Here is a 19,293-nt window from a genome sequence, read left to right on the forward strand (position 1 = left end):
GGACTCATATAAAGCAAAGTAAAATAGAGAATGAATGTGTATATATATATATATATATGTACACACACATATACGCATACACATACATATATCCGTATTATTAAAAAAAATAGATGTATAATAAGCCGGGAAAGCGTAAGAGTTCGGTGAACAAAAGGCTCTTGGGTTTAAATTAAAGGATTGCTTCACTAGGAACGATAGTTTCAAGCGTCCACCTTAAAACTGTAAATTTCTTAAAGTTCGATTATAAAAGCCATCAATTTTATGTTTATATAGACAGGACAGGCCTAGAAAGTTGAATACATACTTTCTCGTTTATGAACACGAGGTACAAGTCCATCGAATCACCATAACTACTTTATGTGGTAGTTTTCAGCTCCAAGAGATCCAGAAGTATAGTTTATAGCATTATCTTTTATTTTATTTTATAGTATTAATTTTATCACACATATTGGTAACATTATATTTAATGCTTAATTTTAATGTTTACTTTTCATTTTGCCTTTATTTTTATTTTATTTTATTTTTCTTAATATTTTTTTATATATTCAACTTTACATCCAATATATTTTCAACTTTATTATTACTACTATTATTATAATTGTCATTACTATTATATTCCGTATTATTATAATTACCCTACTATTATTTGGTATATTTTTACCACTCTCATAAGTAGCTATGGTTTCCTTACTCCCCCATTTTAACATCAATATGTATACTTAACCTTTTACATCAAGTTATACGCACTCATAGTCATTGCTACCCTAATCTCCGACCGCCCACTTATGATCATATCCATATATCATAACAGTAGAAACTTATAAATATATTGCAGCATATTACCTTCCAGTTTTACAACCTTACATACCCCCCAAATTAATCAAAATTACCCGCTCCATAGAAAATAGATACCCCACAAACAGTTAAAATAAATTACCACACAGCAACAATACACCCCCTACTAAACCATAATACATATACCCCTTAATCTCAATACTATGTTAAGGACCATATATATTCTTACATATCATACTATATATAATAAGTTTCTCCTTATTTATTTAGAATGCAATAAAACTTCCCCCAACATTCTATAATTCCTCTTAATCTTTTTCATCCCTAATGAACCTTACGCTAGACGCTGTATCTCCCCCATGCTACCTAGCACCTTCTCTACTCTTCTGATGAGAAGCAATAAAGAGTCCCTTCTATAATCCAAATTTTGCCTGTATTCCATTATTCAATAAATGATCTATTCTATATCTACCTATATATAGTTTTGTGTCTTCATTTCATAATCTTGTTGTCCTATTATATATATACATATATATTTTATATATGTAATATATATATTATATATTATATATATAATATATATATAATATATATATATATATATATATATATATATATATATATATATATATATATATATATATATATATATATATGAAAATAATGGAAATAGTATTCCGACAAAATAGAGAAAATAAAAAGGAACAAACCGTATTATGAACACATAATACGGTTTGTTCCTTTTTATTTTATATATATATATATATTTATATATATATATATTATATATATATTATATATATATTATATATATATATATCGCAAATTGTTGTACCGTTCCCACAACCGCTTGAAGGCCCCATGAAAGTTCTCTTGTGTGATCGTGTCAATTACCCTCGTCACCATCTCTTTTATCTCATCAGCTGTCTCATGACGACAATATCTAAGGTTTTCCTTGAGCTAAGGGAAAATTAAAGGTCATGAGAAGATAAGACTCAACTATAGGGAAGGTGAGTTACTGTCTTCGTGCCCATCTTGGTCAAATAGTCTGTGACAAGTATGGAATACTCTTGGGACAAACTTTTGCAAATCTTCTGCATCTTCACTTCCTCGCGAATAAATATGTGTACAGTTTCCACACTAACATCAAACTATGCACATATTCTCTATAGCCACACGACGTTTCTTATCCATGAATTTTTCTATTTAGCCTATCAACTCTGGTATTCTCACTTCCGTACTCCTGCCACACCTCTCATCACCCCTGCCAGACTCCCTGCCTTCCTTAAAATCTCTTACACCACTTGGAAGCTAATGCTCAACTCATGCAAGATGGTCCAAAATTACTCCATAAGCATTCCATATGTTTGTGTCGCTTTTTTTTTACAAGTTTAAAACAGAATTTTATTGCATATCGTTCTTCTAAAATGTCCGCATATCCAGAATGAATTTTTGAAATTCATCAGTTATCACAATCAGGCTTTAGTATGGTGTATTCCAATCCCTGCTGTGGCTGTTCATTTGAATTTGAAATCATGAAAATTGGTTAGTCATCTCATAAGATGTATATCAATAACATACCGAATTTTCAAGAGTCTACGACAATTTTAATTGCCTGAACTGAAAGATCTGGAAACGTATTGAAGGCACCACCTACTTTGCTGTTTTAATTGGTTATCTGCCTTATCTATTTTTTAAATATGAATTATTTAATGTTTTTTTCTGAAACCATCCACTCGAATTTAAATAGTATAATTTCTTTATATTCATTGATAAAATGAATCGATTTCGAAAACAATAAAAATCGCGTAATTTCGATACATAGAATTTGCTTCATATCAAGTTTTATCCTAATGAGAAATATCGTATTTATTTTCTAATATCTCTACTATTATATAAAAGAAACTTTGTGTGTGTTCGTGTGTGGCTGTGTGTGTGAGTTCGTTTGCAATGGACCCGAAAATGGCTGTGTGTGTGAGTTCGTTTGCAATGGACCCGAGAATGGCTGTGTGTGTGAGTTCGTTTGAAATGGACCCGAAAATGGCTGTGTGTGTGAGTTCGTTTGCAATGGACCCGAAAATGGCTGTGTGTGTGAGTTCGTTTGCAATGGACCCGAAAATGGCTGTGTGTGTGAGTTCGTTTGCAATGGACCCGAAAATGGCTATGCGGATTTTTATGAAATTTCACACAAATGTACTTTATTTGTTTTTAGTGTTCTTAGAGATATTTTCTTTTGTATTGGATTATCTTTGATAAGTTTCGATAATCGATAATCGAAATAATCCAATAAAAGAAGGAAAAATCAATTTTAGGCAAAGTTAACACCTTACACAGTTTAACATCACAAATGTATTTGAGAAGTCTATTATCGCATAAACTGAGAGAAAAAAATAAAATCAACAGTAGGCTGTTTCTTTTGACAGTGGCGCGTTCGAAATAAATGTTTCTGTTTAAAGCACAGTTGAAGCATGATATTTGACTTTCTTATTTAAACTTACATCAAAACCATTATTATCGTACAAACATTAAGGCCAGGCATATATAAAATAATTCAATAACATCAATAGTACGCTCTCTACAATGCAATCTACACTACAATGTATTGAGAACTAAATCACTGCGATAGACATTTGAGCTTCGTCCCGCTGCACCGTGATGGGCCACCAACTAGAGCAGGAAATCAATTAATCTGATAGAAAAATAAGCAATTTCACAGATTTCGATGACAATAAAAATATGGGAGTGTTAAATATTCGATGATCATCATTCAATCCCTGGCAACGTCGGGTCTCCCTGCTGATATATTAATCAGATGTCTGAATTCATAAATTTATGTTCATTATAATTTGATATTTACTTATTTTTACCTTTACTTTATTTACCTAGCTGGCGGCCATTCTATCTATCTATCTACTCATATACACTTCTCATCAAAAAATTTAAGGCCACTTGAAAATCTTTAAAACGCGACCTTTTTAAGGAAAGATTTTAAACTCCTTTCACTTAAGGATAATAACTACAACCTAAAAGGTTATGAAAAAAAACTGCATTCCAAACATTTAGTTTAGAAATTTACATTTTTATAAAATGAGACTTGATCCAAATTATAAAATCCCACGAAAAGTGTATGAAAGCATTCAACACCCAAATATAATCATGAGTTCTACATTCACTGGTTTTGATGACTTGAAAAACTCTTTAGGGCATTTAGAAATATGTGGGGGAGGTTGCTCCAGCTCTGAAGATGGCTTCAAAAAGTTCATTTTTTTGTCGAATATTGTTTGCCATTTTGATTAACATCTCTTAATATATATCTTAAAACATTCTCAATTGGGTTCAAGTCTGGTTAGCATGTAAGATGTTCCAGGAACTGGACCCTATTTTCTTGCAGAAAAATCAAGATCCGTCGTGCAGCGTTGATTACAGTATTATCCTGTTAGAATAACCATCCATCCCTACACAAATGTCATCAACAATGCTTTTTGTAGCATGCTAACATAACCAGCCACTATCTGACGACACCGCACGACCTTGAGTTCCATCGCCGCTTTGTACGAAAAGGATTCCTATACCATTAAAGACACTCCGCCTCTATAACGTGTGGAGAAGATTTTAGGAGGCATGTTTTCGTTATTTTAATATCGTTGGAAGCAATCAAGACCATTTAGATTGAATTTGTTCTCATCAGGAAACAGGACTTTCTTTGGCTTCTCAACGCCCAATGTTTGGCATTCACAACTAAACCTGAAGTGGTCCACTTTGTTACGGGGTAGCAGCCGTTGAATTTTTTTCATTTTTTATTTACCGTTCCTTTTTGTCGTAAGTGTCGTTTGATGGTCACTCGACTGCAATCAACATCTGTGACGGTCTTAATTTGACCACAAAGAATTTTTTTTCTTTCACAACAACCCGTCTTATTCTTCTAATCAACTCAGGGGTCTACCAGTGGATTTAGCTTTTCCATAATTCTCATTATTATTTAGAAAGTTGCAAATCATAGTTTTACTGAGATTTACCTTAGCTGCGATTGCCCGCTGTGACAAACCTTGCTTATGGAAATCTAGACTTCGAGCACGCTCAACTTCGGCAAGTCTGCTTGATTTAGGCATGGTTACACCTTTACACAGTGATTGCTAATCTGTAACTGAACTAAAAAATAATTTATACTTCTGGTCTTATAATTTTGATCAAAAACTACCCCATTTTATAAAACATTTCCGAATGTTATGTTTGGAATTTCGTTTTGTTGTTACCTTAAGTAGAACGAGTTTATAATCTATCCTCAAAAAAGTTTTTTGAAAGAGTTTCAGGTGGTCTTAAATTTTTTATCAGAAGTGTATATGCATACACACACACACGTGTGTATATCATGGTCCTATTTGCCTATTTTAAATCTTAAAACCTAAAAAATGAGTATTAAAAGTTATCAAGTTTCTTTTAAGATCTGAATACCTAAAAACATTTAAAACCCTTAATAAACCTAAAAACACACCTTTCAAAAGGAACTATAAAAATTATAGAACCGCATTAACTATGAAACACACACACGTGTGTGTGTGTGTGTGTGTGTGTGTGTGTGTGTGTGTGTGTGTGTGCATATACATATATGAACCCGATTCTTGATCTCTTTCTGAGTACGCCTACATCTTATGTCTGCCTGTTTCTGTATTTATGTTGGATAAATCTGAAACCATGTTCGAACCTGTCGTCTATAATTTAATTGTTATCCTATTTACTACTTCTTCATCGTGAATGAACACATCTTTATATTTCTGCTTTTCAGGTTTTGGAGCATTCTTGGAGTATTATCAGGGATCGGCGCGCTCATCATAGGCATCACCTATCTGATTTGCCGCTTCAAGAAACCGACCAATCAGGGTAATTTTACTTTCACTTTCCCACTTGATCCATGACCAAACTCGATTGTAGATCAATGAGTCAGATTTGACATGAATATGCTTTCTTCCACGCAAAGAATGGAGAAGATGAGATTACAGGGGAAAATACAAAAAAATACCTGCATAATATATAGATATTGGGTTATTATATAGAAATTGTGTTATTATATAGATATCGGATTATTGTATATATATTAGATTATCAGATAGATATTGGGATATTATATAGATACTAGCTGTACCCTGCCACGCGTTGCTGTGTCTTATTTTGGTGTAATGGAAAATTCTAATAAAAAAGAAAATGCATGTTTCTTATATTCTTAGTACAGCAATCCACTCTAAAAAGTAATAAAAAAAGGCGAAAATGAAAAAAAAAATGGTACTCTTGCAGAATTGGATCCGGATCCTCAGGAGTTACCGTCAATCATGGCTTGGGCTTGACCAACATTCAGTGGATTAAGCCGAAAGTAGCTATAGCGTTGAAACGCTAAATAGTTTTCTTTTTTATTGTATTAAAAAATGTGAGTTTTTAATTAATATTTGGGTAAGGGGGGATAACTATACACAGATTCGAAAAAGTTGTCCAAAAACGAATAAATTACAGCAAAGGTAAGGTAAATTACGTTTCTATCTAACTGGATATTTTTTTAGTGTTTTTATTTAATGTAAAATGTTTAATCGGCTCAAAAAACTCCGTGTTTATCTATATATTTGAAAATATGAATGGTCGCGGACTCTGTTGAATACGTTAAGTTTGGGAAAATCAGTCAAAAACTATACAAAACAATGTCAGACACCTACTGATTATATATTATTGTGACATAGGCTGACATATTCGGTGGGTTTCTGATAGTATTTTGTATAGTTTTTTAGTTTTAAATTATTTTCTCAAACTAAACATCATCAGCAGTGTCCGTCACCGTTTGTATTTTTCAAATACACTGATAAACACTGTTTTTCGAGCCGACTAAATGTTACATTAAATAAAACGGATTTGTATTACTAAACTCAGAAACGAAAAAGTTGTCGAAAAATAAATATAACAAATAAATGTTATCAAAGGCAAGATAAGTGACTTTTCTACCTACCTGGATAAGATTTTAGTGTTTTTATTTAGTGTAAAATGTTTAATCAGTTCGAAAACATGTAGTGTTTATCTGTATATTTGAAAAATACAAATGGCGGCAGACTGTGTTGAACAAGTTAAGTTTGGAAAAATTATACAAAATACTCTCAGGAGCTCACTCAGTATATGTTACCGTGACATAGGCAGACATGTATTCAGTGGTTTTTGACAGTATTTTGTATAGTTTTTTTAATAAACGGTTAGTTGAAAGCACAGAATAGTGACAAAACACCATCCTCTCCTCTTGGTAAGAATAGCAAAAAAAAAATATAATAATGGTTTTCTTGGTAGAAACTTTTCTGTATTTCACCTAAGAATTTCTGGTGCTAATGAACTTACTGATCCGCGCTATTTTTTAAATCGTATTTCCAAGCTTAATTAAAGTTCTATGATATGTTTTTTATTCAATTGTAAGGTTAAAGTACAGAATAGGTACAAAACACCCTCCCCTCCCCATGTTAAGAATGGCTTTTTAAATAATAACATTATTATTTCAGCACGGATCACTCTCTACATGAGTACCTAATATTTTTTCAGCCATTCTTACCATAGAGAGGGAATGGTATTTTGTAACTATTCTGTGCTTTTAACTAACAATTTATTATTAAAAAAAAATATTGTCAAGTTATTAAAAAATAAAAAGATATTGTGAAAGTTGAATTTAATTTGAAAAAGAAAATGTGAATGGCGCGTTTAACATTGTAGCTGGAGCTTATTTGGCAATAAGGACAAGTTAGTCGATTAATGGGTGCTAAACACTTACTGATCCGGCTATTTTTTCAAATCGTATTTCGAAGTTTAATTAAAGTTTTTTTGGTTTTTTTTTTGGGTTTTTTTTTTAGATTAGGTCCACCTCTACAATTTTCTTTTAAATGGCGACTCTAAATGGTTTCCTGCTATGCTGAATACGGAAATCGCATTAAAATTTTGCAGAAATAAGTAGTTATCGAGATATAAATAGTTGTTTTATGCATTGTATTCTTTGGCGGCCATATTTGTTACGCGCGTAGATTTGTTTATGACGCGCGCAAGCATGTAAAAAAGATGGCCACCAGAAAAAATCGTAATTTAAAAGAAAAATTGTGGAGGTGGACCTAATCTAAAAATTTACCGTTTTTTTATTCAATTGTAAGGTTAAAGTACAGAATAGATACAAAATGTGTTCAAGTCCAACGTTAACAAATTCCTAATGAACCGCCCCCTTAAGTAAACACTTCATCAAATCTCCACACTAACGTAATGTACTTGCAATAACCCTTATCCCTGAGTGGCTTCCGGGCCTTGATAAGTGGTGATCACTGTGTAAAAAAAAAACAAAAAACACCCTCTTCTCCCCATGTTAAGAATGGCTTTTTAAATAATAACGTTATTATTTCAGCACGGATCCATAAGTGCACGAGTACCCAATTTTTTAATAAAGAAAAAGCATTCATATTTTCTTATATAAAAACAACTTCTGTAAAACAAAAAAAGAAAAAACGTGTACTTTCAATTTTTGTTAAAAAAGGTTTTCTTAAAAAAAACAAAAAAATACGATAAAAAAAGCAAACAACAAAATATTAACCGGTATTCATGCAGAGAGTGATTCGTGCTGAAATAAAAACGTTATTATTTAAAAAGCCATTCTTAACATGGGGAGGGATTTTTGTACATATTCCTTTCTTTAACCTTACAATTGAATAAAAAGCATATCATAAAATTTAATTAAACGTGAAAATACGATTAAAAAATAGCGTGGATCACTCTCTGCATTAGCACCGAAAGTACAGAATAGTTAGAAAATATCCTCCCTCCCCATGTTAAAAATGGCTTTCTAAATAATGTTAATGATTCAGTACTGTTCCTTGTCCGCTTAAGTTTTACTTTGGTTTATTAAATTGTTAGGTGAAAGTCCAGAATAGTTACAAAACACCTCTATTCCCATGTTAAGAATGACTTTCTAAATAATAACGTCATTATTTCAGCAGGGTAGCTTCTCTGCATGAGTACCATGTTTTGTTTTTAAATTGTTAGGTGAAAGGACAGAATAGTTACAAAATACCGTCTCCATGTTAAGAATGTCTTTCTAAATAACATTATTTCAGCACAGTATTTTCTATGCATACGTACTATTTTTGTTTATTAAATTGTTAGGTGAAAGTATAGAATAGTTACAAAACTGCCCCCCTTGTTAAGAATGGCTTTCTAAATAACGTTATTTTTTAGCACGGTACTTTCTCTGCATAAGTACCATGTTTTGTTTATTAAATTGTTAGGTGACAGTACGGTACTGATGCAGAGAGTGATCCGTGCTGAAATAATAACGTTATTATTTAAAAAGCCATTCTTAACATAGGGAGGGGAGGGTGGTTTGTACCTAATCCGTATTTTAACCTTACAATTGAATAAAAAAAACATATAATAAAACTTTAATTAAGCGTGGAAATACGATTTAAAAAACAGCGCGGACCACTCTCTGCATTAGCAACAAATATTATTTAAGCTCGTCATCAATTCTAAAAATTTCTTCGAAAAAAACCTGTACTTTTATCAAACAATTTATAGTGTTAATAATAATAAAAAATTCATATTTTCTTATATCGAAAAATAAAAGAAAACAAAAACAAAAAAACGACTTCGACTCAAAAAGCAAGCGAAAACTTTTTTTTGCCTGATATAATAAAGAAAAAATGTTTAAATTAAAAAATTTGGAAGATAAACAAATGAATTATGTTTTGTTTTTGTTTTTTTTACTTATTGAGTAAACAGAAAATGAAATATTCTAATTCGTTTCGTCAAATCGTGGTCTGTGAGATGAATCAAACCGGATGTTCAATTCTATCAACAAAACAGGTTCGCACTAACGGCTTACGAAAAATATATTTATTTTATTTAATATTTTAATAATTGGTGATGTAAATTTATTTTAATAATATAGAAACATCCCTCGACTCTAAAGATGGGTTGTCTGAAAATTTCAAATAAATTGGTAATATAGAAATATGGTTTTATAAACTTGGAACGAACCAAGAATTACATTTTTATATATATAGATTGGGTTATTATATAGATCTTGGGTTATTATATAAATATCGGATTATCATATAGATATTGACTTATTATATAGATATTAGGTTGTTATATAGACATTAGATTATATATATATATATATATATATATATATATATATATATAATAGATTATCATATAGATATTGTGTTATTATATAGATATTAGATTATTATATAAATATTAAATTATTATATAGATATTAAATTATTATATAGATATTAAATTATTATATAGATATTAGATTATTATATTGATAGAGGATTGCATTTGGACTCAAGTACATTATGAAACAGTTGAAAACTCCGACGATTTTTCGGCGACTTTTACACCCGACTACATCAATCTATGAAACATATTAGCACAGAACTGCTTTCTAGTTAATTATAACTTGGTTGATTCCGGAAAGTCTTCCATTTAAGATTTGGTGTGACAACCTAAGAACCTCTTCACAAAAATATACATATCTTTCGACTGGGGCGAAACAGTATGAGGCACTGATAATAAGAGAGACGCTTAGCTTTAGAGGTATTGAGCGTAACAAGGTTTTTGTCTCTTTGTATCGTAGTGAAGAAAAGGTTCAATGCGGTTGAATCAAGAAGCGCGTGATCACCAATGCACTTGATTTGCAGCCGCATCTTCTGTGTGAATGACCTCAAAGTATTGTTTAGTAGTGAATATTAGAAATATAACTCAATTATAAGTTTGTTATGACACTAATAAACAGGTTTCTGGTCAATCTTTCTATCTTGTCGTTATTTTCATGGTGTGTGCTAGGTTGATCTGCAGTGTATGCCTCCGTAAAACATTCACGACTAAAACCTGCATTTTACAACCACTGTAGATAATTCCTTTTCTTCCTTGGTGTACATAATTCTTAACGGAGTTTCAAGGGCAAAGTTTCATTTGAAGAACTACCTATATGTGAAACAGATAACTACAGGGATGCTTCCTTGTTGTTTTCAAATCAAATGTTGACACATCCTTGTTGAGCTTGGCTCTTATAATTAAGTTCTGCACAATTCTAGTTACAGTAACCATCTTCACGTGTTGTCTCACAGTCAATCTGATACTAATTAACTCATCTCCTTGGGCATTTACAAGTTGTGACATTTTAGTTAATAAAAACTAATTGTAAGGTTTAGGCTGAGGAGTTGTTTAAATCCTAACGGATTGTTGATTGTCGTCTTATCAATAGAATGATTGTAGTCATTCCTGTTGGCTCATAACTGCAGTAGTAATTCGCCGTATCTCTCGTGATGTTATTTTTATTTTTAAGGTCATCAGCTGTAACAGTTATTACGTTTCACGAACGACTTTAGTCTGCGGCGCAACTTTATGTACACGTCAACTCAATCTCTAATTGCTTTTGTTAATTCTATTTCTGGTATCGTTTTAAAACAGTATGACTACAACATGTAAGGTCGGTATAGTTTCAGTTAAGTTCAGAAATATTCATTCCACACAGAGAGAGCTGTAGTATTAGTCGTCACATAGCCCTAGTAATAATTAGTTGTTTCTGTCATGGTGATTGTTGCATTATTCTTTTTGTCTTCGCCGTTTTTTTTTGTTTGTTTTTTTTTATCGACGAACTTCGATTTTTAAACTCTTTTTACACAGTCAGTATTTAAGCGTCAAACTGACAGGGAAGCATATCGCTATCTCACGTTTAATCCGTGATTTGGCTAAATGAGATGAATGACCCAAACTCAACCACTTTTTTATTATATATATATATATAGTTATATAAATTTATTATATATCAATGCAACATTTTACTCGTACGATCTATGATTCTCCTTAGTTTTTAAATCAGAATTGATTTCGAATATTACCAAGATTTAGAATTAATTTGAAGTTATTTTTCCTCAGATTCTAGTAAGGCAATCAGAATTATCCAACGAAATTGTAATTGAAAAGTAACGTTATTTTTATTTTATTTAATTATTTATATTAAATCATTCCAATGTGAATTTTTGCTGCATATTATATTTTTAACCCGTTTCTCTACGTAAAAAATATCGTTTGTAATTTTAGCACTAATGATTAGATTATAAGAATTATGATCAGTCATACTTCAAATTGATGTCGATCAAGATCCAACTCTTTTAATAAAATGAATTACCAATAAAGATATCCCACAATAATTTAGAGATTAACAATTGCTGTTTATTTATTTTTTCTAGAAATATATACTTGGTGTGGCATAATATTTGTTGATCTTTTACAAACTATATTCTATAGAGATAAGCTACTGTCCCGATTCTCTACATAGTTCAATATCCAGAGAAAGGTTCTACAAGCTTATCCGCTACGTGTTACTGGAGTCTGCCTATCTCTAACCCCAATTCCTAAACACGCTAATTCGACTGTTTAATTTATGAAAATTCTGCCTCTAGCCTTGTTTTAACACGACTATATATAAATATATATATAACATGGTAAAGTGTAGTCCTATAAGATTCCTATTAAAAAACAGCCAAGAAAGTTCAATATCGTGGTATTGGTCGGTTTTCGATGATGAGATTGATGCAAGACTCGTGTCTTCCCAGCCTCAGCAGTGACTCGAAAGAAAAGGACCAAAATAAAAAATCATTTAAAAAATCTAAAAGAAAATGAAATACACAACTCAGTCTCCAGGGAGCTCACCCGTCGCCGGCCGTATGCAAGGGCGCTTGGTTGGCCAACGTCTATTCCACTCGCTGTTTCCTAAAAGAAAATACTTCAATTTGGTGTCATTTATTTGCAAGTGAATCGCGATTTCTGTACGCGACAAATAACTGACTCCAGATGTAAGTTTGGTTTTCGTTTGTATTGATTAATTATTACCAGAAAATGTTACTTTTACAATTATTAATAGGAGAAAAGAGAAAAGAAATGTATAATGCTTTTTTTTCACAAGCAGTATGATTTAAACGGGGCTTTTCTTTCAACGACCGATTGTCTCTTCTTTCATTATCGGACGGTCAGCAAACGGGGATCGTGGAACTGGTGGAGTGGACAGTCCCGACTCTCAAACTAAATTGGGAATTCCTGCTTTCGATTAACTAAAAAACTGCTCTGCTCATCCATTTATTGTGAGTTAGCGGCATAGGTTTGATGAGTCTGTGTTTCTCATGTAATTTCTTTTCTATTAATTATATATTTTTATCTTTATATAACTATAAAAAAATTATTAATTTATAATTATATAATTACAATTTTAATGTAATTACAATAATTGTATTATTATAAAATTTATATTATTATAATCGAAAAATAATAATAATTTCATTGCTATTATTATTATTATTATTATTATTATAATAATTATTATTATTATTATAAGTATATGTATTATAATTACATAGTTATTATGAAAATATTATTATGATTATATTACTAATATTTTATTATTATGAATATAGTATTATATCATTATTGGTGTTATTATTTTAATTATATCAATATAATAATTTTATAATTATAAAATAATGCTATTATTCAAATTTTAATATTATATTAATGATAATCATAAATTAATTATTAGTATTAATATATGAATATTATAACATTACTATTATATTTATCATTATATTATTATGATTACAATTATTATTAATATTATTATTATTATTGCCATATTATATTGTTATTAATATTACCATTAAATATAATTATTTAAATTTTATTATTATACAATTATTTTTATTGTAATTATATTATTTTTATAATTTTATTATAATTAAAATTATATTCTTATAAAGTTATCTTTTTTACAACTATATTACTTCTATATATTTATACTTATTATTCTATTTATATTATAATTATATTATTATATCATTATCTTCATAATATTATTAGAAAAATTTTGTCGTGAGAATAATTACATCATTATTTTACTTTTTATTATAATTACATGTTTTGATTTTAGTATTATCAGATACTTTTCAATTACAAATGTATTATAATTATGTTAATAAAATAATTATAATTATATTAATTATATAATGTTTTGTTATTATATTTATATTATTATAATAATATAATTCATTATTATTTTAAATATAGTATTGTTAAATTACATTATTATTATTATTATTATTATTATTCGTACGTATTTATATATATTTATATTGGAATTCTAAATTATTATTAATATATTTATATAATTATTTTAATATATGAAGTATATTAATATTACTTATATGTAAATATCATAATCATTATAAATAGGTTTTATTATGATTTTATCATTATTTTAAAAGTATCATTATGTTTAATATTATTATATTAATACCACTATTTTATACAAATTACAATTGTATTATTTGAATGATAATATTATTTTAATTAATATATTATTATAATAACTCTCCCATGTTATATTTTTATATTTATTATAATTTTATCATTATTTTAATGATATCATTATTTTACTTTATGTATTATTGTTATTATATTATTATAAATATATTATTATAAATATATTATTATTATAAATATATTATTATTATTTTAATTTAATCATTATTGTAAATTTACTACTAGTATAATTATATTGTTCTAATTTGAATAATACACTTATTTTATTATAAGTATGACAAAACTGAACCAAAGTAATACAACAATTTGATTATTATTATATTATTATAATATAATTATTAATATTGTTTGATTAATTTTGTAATTATTTTATTATTACAATAATAATTTATTATAATTTATTATTATATGATTATATTTTTGTCAAAATTTGTGTTATTATTATAATTATATTATCAGTTATATTATTTTGATAATTAGCTTTTTATTTATATTAGATTTTATAATTTTATTTTTATATTAGTGTAATAGTCTTATAATTATGATAATTAATTACTACATTTTTATTCATATTACAATTGTTTTTATTATGATCGTATTCATTTTTTATTATAATAATTTTATTATAATTTTATTATTTAAATAATTTATTTCTCTTATTATATTCCTATTATAATTATATAATTATTATAATTTTATCCCTATTTTTGCATTAGAGTAATATTTATATTGTTTTTATTATATTTTATGCTAATAATTTTATTGTTATAAATATATTATTATAATTTTATTTTTATAATTATATTATTATGTTTTGAGTCATTATAGTTATATTGTTAATTTTCTTTTAGTGTTATCATCATTATATTTTTAGTATAATTATTATTATTATTATTATTATTATTATTATTTCTTCATTAGCATTATGATTATAAGATTATAATAATTATAATATTATTACATTAATTATATAATTTTTAAATTATAATTAGTATATTATTCTCACTATTTTTTATTATATTTCTATGATTCCAGTTATATTAATATTTTATTATATATTTTTATAATGATACTTTATGTAGTTTTTAAATGTTTATTATAATAAGTATTTTTATTATATTTCATTGTATTATTTTATTGCATTCATTACGTTATTAGTATGCTATTGTAATTATATTATTGTTGTTATTATATTATTATGATAATCCTATTATTATCATTATTATTATTATTATTATTATTTCATTATTGTATTATAAATATTATAATTATATTTTATCATAACTTTAATTATTATTATATCATTATTATTATCATTATTATTATTATAATTTTCTAATTATTGTTAGTATATTATTATAATTATATTATATTTATATTATATTACATTATTTTTTATTAATATTGTTTTTATTTTTATATTTTTGTAATTTTTTATTAATATCATTTTTTATTATTGTATATATATAAATAGTATTACTTTTTATTATAATATTATTATTTCATTGAATTTTAGAAGTTTTAATCATTTTCTAACTGCATATTATATTGTTATATTTTGCAGTGGCTGATCGGCATCAGAACATGGTGGAAGAAAATTTTGTTCACACCGATGTTCGAACAGTGCTGTATCCAGACAATCATTTGGAGCACCATTGTTTGCAGCCAGTCCCAGTCGTCCGATTGGAAACTAACCGACCCCCTTCATACGGTGCCGCAGCCCACCAGCCATTCCCATCAGCAGTAACTCTGTCTACCGTCCCGGGCACTTCGATGCCTGCCTCTCCGACACCCATCACAACATCAACCACAACGACGACAACTATGGTATTGGGCAGTCGTTTATACATGGACCAACCTTGTCCTGAAAGCTGGGCGGGTTTTGCTGTGTCAGAGATCTCAAATATTCGATATTGTCACCATCCCCCAGAGGACTTTTGTAATATAAATGGTGCAGAACATGCGCTGTTGAAACCGACTCTTGTGCTTTCTGGAATAACTCGTCCCGCACAGAAGGTTAGTTGTGCATCGAACATTTTATCAAAGAAACATAAAATTACGGATGTTGCCCTGTGATTCGTTGAACTGACAAAGTTAAAATAATGCAAACTACAGAAATAAGAAAGCTGCACAAAACAAACCCAAACGCGGATATACATAAGATGTATACATTTTATCTGCGTATTCAGCTATGAAAAATGATATTGAAAACTCATGAATGACGTAATAACGGACACAAAAACCGTCTCATTATTAAACCAGCCACATAAAAAGCGCGCTTAACGATGAAAATATATTTAACTTCATTTATAGATGGACATATGCTATTTTAAACTTGGACGTGATTGACGATCTATAGGCTTTGCTAGTTAAAATCATAAGTGACACATCGATGGACAAAACAATTCAATTTTAAACTTAAGATTGACAGATTAATGGGTATACAATGCTTTTGTAAACATAACAGATGTGTAACAGACAAACGATTTCTTTTTATTTATTTACAAGTGACCGACTAATGGAGAGACAAATGCCATTTGAAAACTTAAACGTGACAGAATTAGGAACGAATAAACTGTATTTTTAAATTAAGCTTAACAGACCAATGGACAGATGTTATTCGAACTGACACGGGACAGACTGATGGACAAATAAGTGATGTGGTAAACATAAATTTAACAGACCAATGAACGGAAAAATGTTATTTAATTCCAACATTACAAATTGATTGACAGACTGATCTATTTTTTTTAATTAAAAGGGACAGATCAATATGCATACCAATGCTATTTAAACCTAACCGTTATAGACGGATAGACAGACTAATATTTTTTTGTGAAACCTTACAATTCGATGAATAGACAAAGGTTATTTTATATTTAAACGTGACCCATTTGTGCACCGAAAAACTAACACACGTTTTAGACATGCGTAAACGTGTTATAATGGACGACATTTCTGCGTTTACTGGCGTGAGTAAATTTGTGCTTCCAACGAAGAGAACAATCTTGACATGCACACCGACGGACGCACATCACATCTTAAAACAATTCCTTGGGCTCACATAAAAAAATACAAAGAAAAAAATATGAAATAAAGAAATAAAACAAAAAATATAAGGTGATTTTTGTTTTTTATGCTTACATTTGTTTGGAATTCAGAGCATGAATTACTTAAACTTAGAATTTGACATCGTATAAAAGAAAAGCATTGCACACACATCCACACTCACACACACACACGCGTATATATTTATATATACATACACATATATACATATACATTTATATGTGTGTGTTGATTGTTATTGTATTTCATGTGTCCACATATAATAATGAAACTTTATCAAAAACAAACCATAGGTATTATGTAATGAGTGTTATTTTTGAATACCAAATATGAGAGTATGTTTCGTTGTTCTTATTTAGATGACGACTTATATATTATATTTGTTGCTGTTGTTGTTGTTGTTGTTATGTTCGTCTTAGTAGTGTCTTAGAGGTTCATGCTGTTGAGTGTTCGTATGTCTTAAGATCTTCATGTTAGTAAGAGTCTTAGTGTGTTATCGAGACAGTCTTAGGACTGTTCATGTTGTTGGGTGTTCATGTTTGTGGAGATAGCATATTGGAGGCATAAACCGGGTATATATAAAGAGAGAAACAGTTCTGTATGCATATAATAGACAGCGTACATGTTAGTACATGAGCGCCAAGCCTGTAATTCAAATAGAAAAGATTTTTGAATATCTTGATAGAAAGACTGAGAGTGCGTTTGACATTTACGTTTGACAGTTGTACATATAATCTAAACACGTTATCTTTCTCGTCGTAATGATGAACACAGAAAGACGGCAGTTATAAAAACATGATGATAATTTATTCTTCGACCGGTCGGAAATAATTCGGTATTTCAGGGGTTCATAGTTGCTACATGGTTATTTCTAAGCCCTCTCGCTTCCCAGAGGGTGCCTTGACTCGAACCGGGAATCGATCTGAACCTCTCTGCTTCTGTTATCTGACTCCTCTCGCTTCTTCTCTCTGACTGATCCTGATTCTCACTTATCTAACTAAATTCATAACTCATGACGTCATTGCATGACCGAGCACGTGTATATGAGACACATGGCATGAATCCTTCTCTAACCTAATTTTACGTAACTCACTTTACAATAACATTTTCTATTCTCTTTGTTTCATAAAGGAATTTAACCTATTTATTAATTCTGACCCCCATATTTCGATTATGTTTTCTTTTTTAAGAATGTGAATAGTTTCCAGCAACATTTATATTTATGAAATATTTTAACAGAATCAACAATTTACTGGACATTCCATTTATAATAACATTCTGTGTTTATTTTAACTTATGATTGGAATTCTCAATTCCAAGTCTAGCTTCGCAAGTTCGAATCCTTGACTATCCTATTTCATATTTACATTTAACTAATTCCCTATTGTTTTACTTACATGAAAAGGGGGCAGCTCTTATCATGTAACATAGGGTCGCCGTAAACCACAAGGATATTCAAGTAGAATTAAACATTTATCAAAACATAAACGTCTAACAGTCTACACTGATCAAGCGACTAAACTGTAACGCTCTCGCACGCAGTCCAAATGATCGACATTCATTTCAGCAGACAATTCTCAAATCTTAAGGATCTTAATTTATAAAAGCGTAGACATATTTAAATGGTATTCAACTATATCAAAACAACAGAATTTTTATAGATAGTTTAATAGTGCAATACGAGAGGTATAAATATTTCTTACAGGGCACCGATTTGCCAAGAATAGATACTCATTTCATTGTTAATTTCAAGTTTGTTGTTAATAAAACCGTCATATATATATATATATATATATATATATATATATATATACTACACATATATATATAAAAAACGGTGCAAAAATAATGTCGTTTTTACGTTTATATATATATATATATATATATATATATATATATATATATATATAAATATATGTATGAATGATAAAAAACGACATTATTTTTGCACCAACCTAATATATAACCATGTTTGAATCCAGAGTATTTATCAGATTAAGGCTTTTTTGGAAACAATGCTGCTGTAAGAGCAACAGTTATACATAT

General features: G+C 29.0%; 1 protein-coding gene across 3 annotated transcripts in view; it reads left to right on the plus strand.

Annotated features, from left to right (window-relative positions):
• Window positions 1–17,297, plus strand: part of LOC145243685 (uncharacterized) — a 627,487-nt gene extending 610,190 nt beyond the window's left edge. For all 3 annotated transcript variants that reach the window (XM_080106743.1, XM_080106742.1, XM_080106741.1), the window contains 2 exons: window positions 5,582–5,676; window positions 15,743–17,297. In XM_080106743.1, coding sequence (XP_079962869.1) covers window positions 5,582–5,676; window positions 15,743–16,254 — 607 coding nt within the window. In that variant the 3' untranslated portion in view covers window positions 16,255–17,297. The remainder of the gene's footprint in view (window positions 1–5,581; window positions 5,677–15,742) is intronic.
• Window positions 17,298–19,293: the final 1,996 nt, after the last annotated feature.

The sequence above is a fragment of the Euprymna scolopes genome, chromosome 22 (genome assembly GCF_053919585.1).
Source record: "Euprymna scolopes isolate OS-2025 chromosome 22, ASM5391958v1, whole genome shotgun sequence".
NCBI lineage: Eukaryota > Metazoa > Mollusca > Cephalopoda > Sepiida > Sepiolidae > Euprymna > Euprymna scolopes.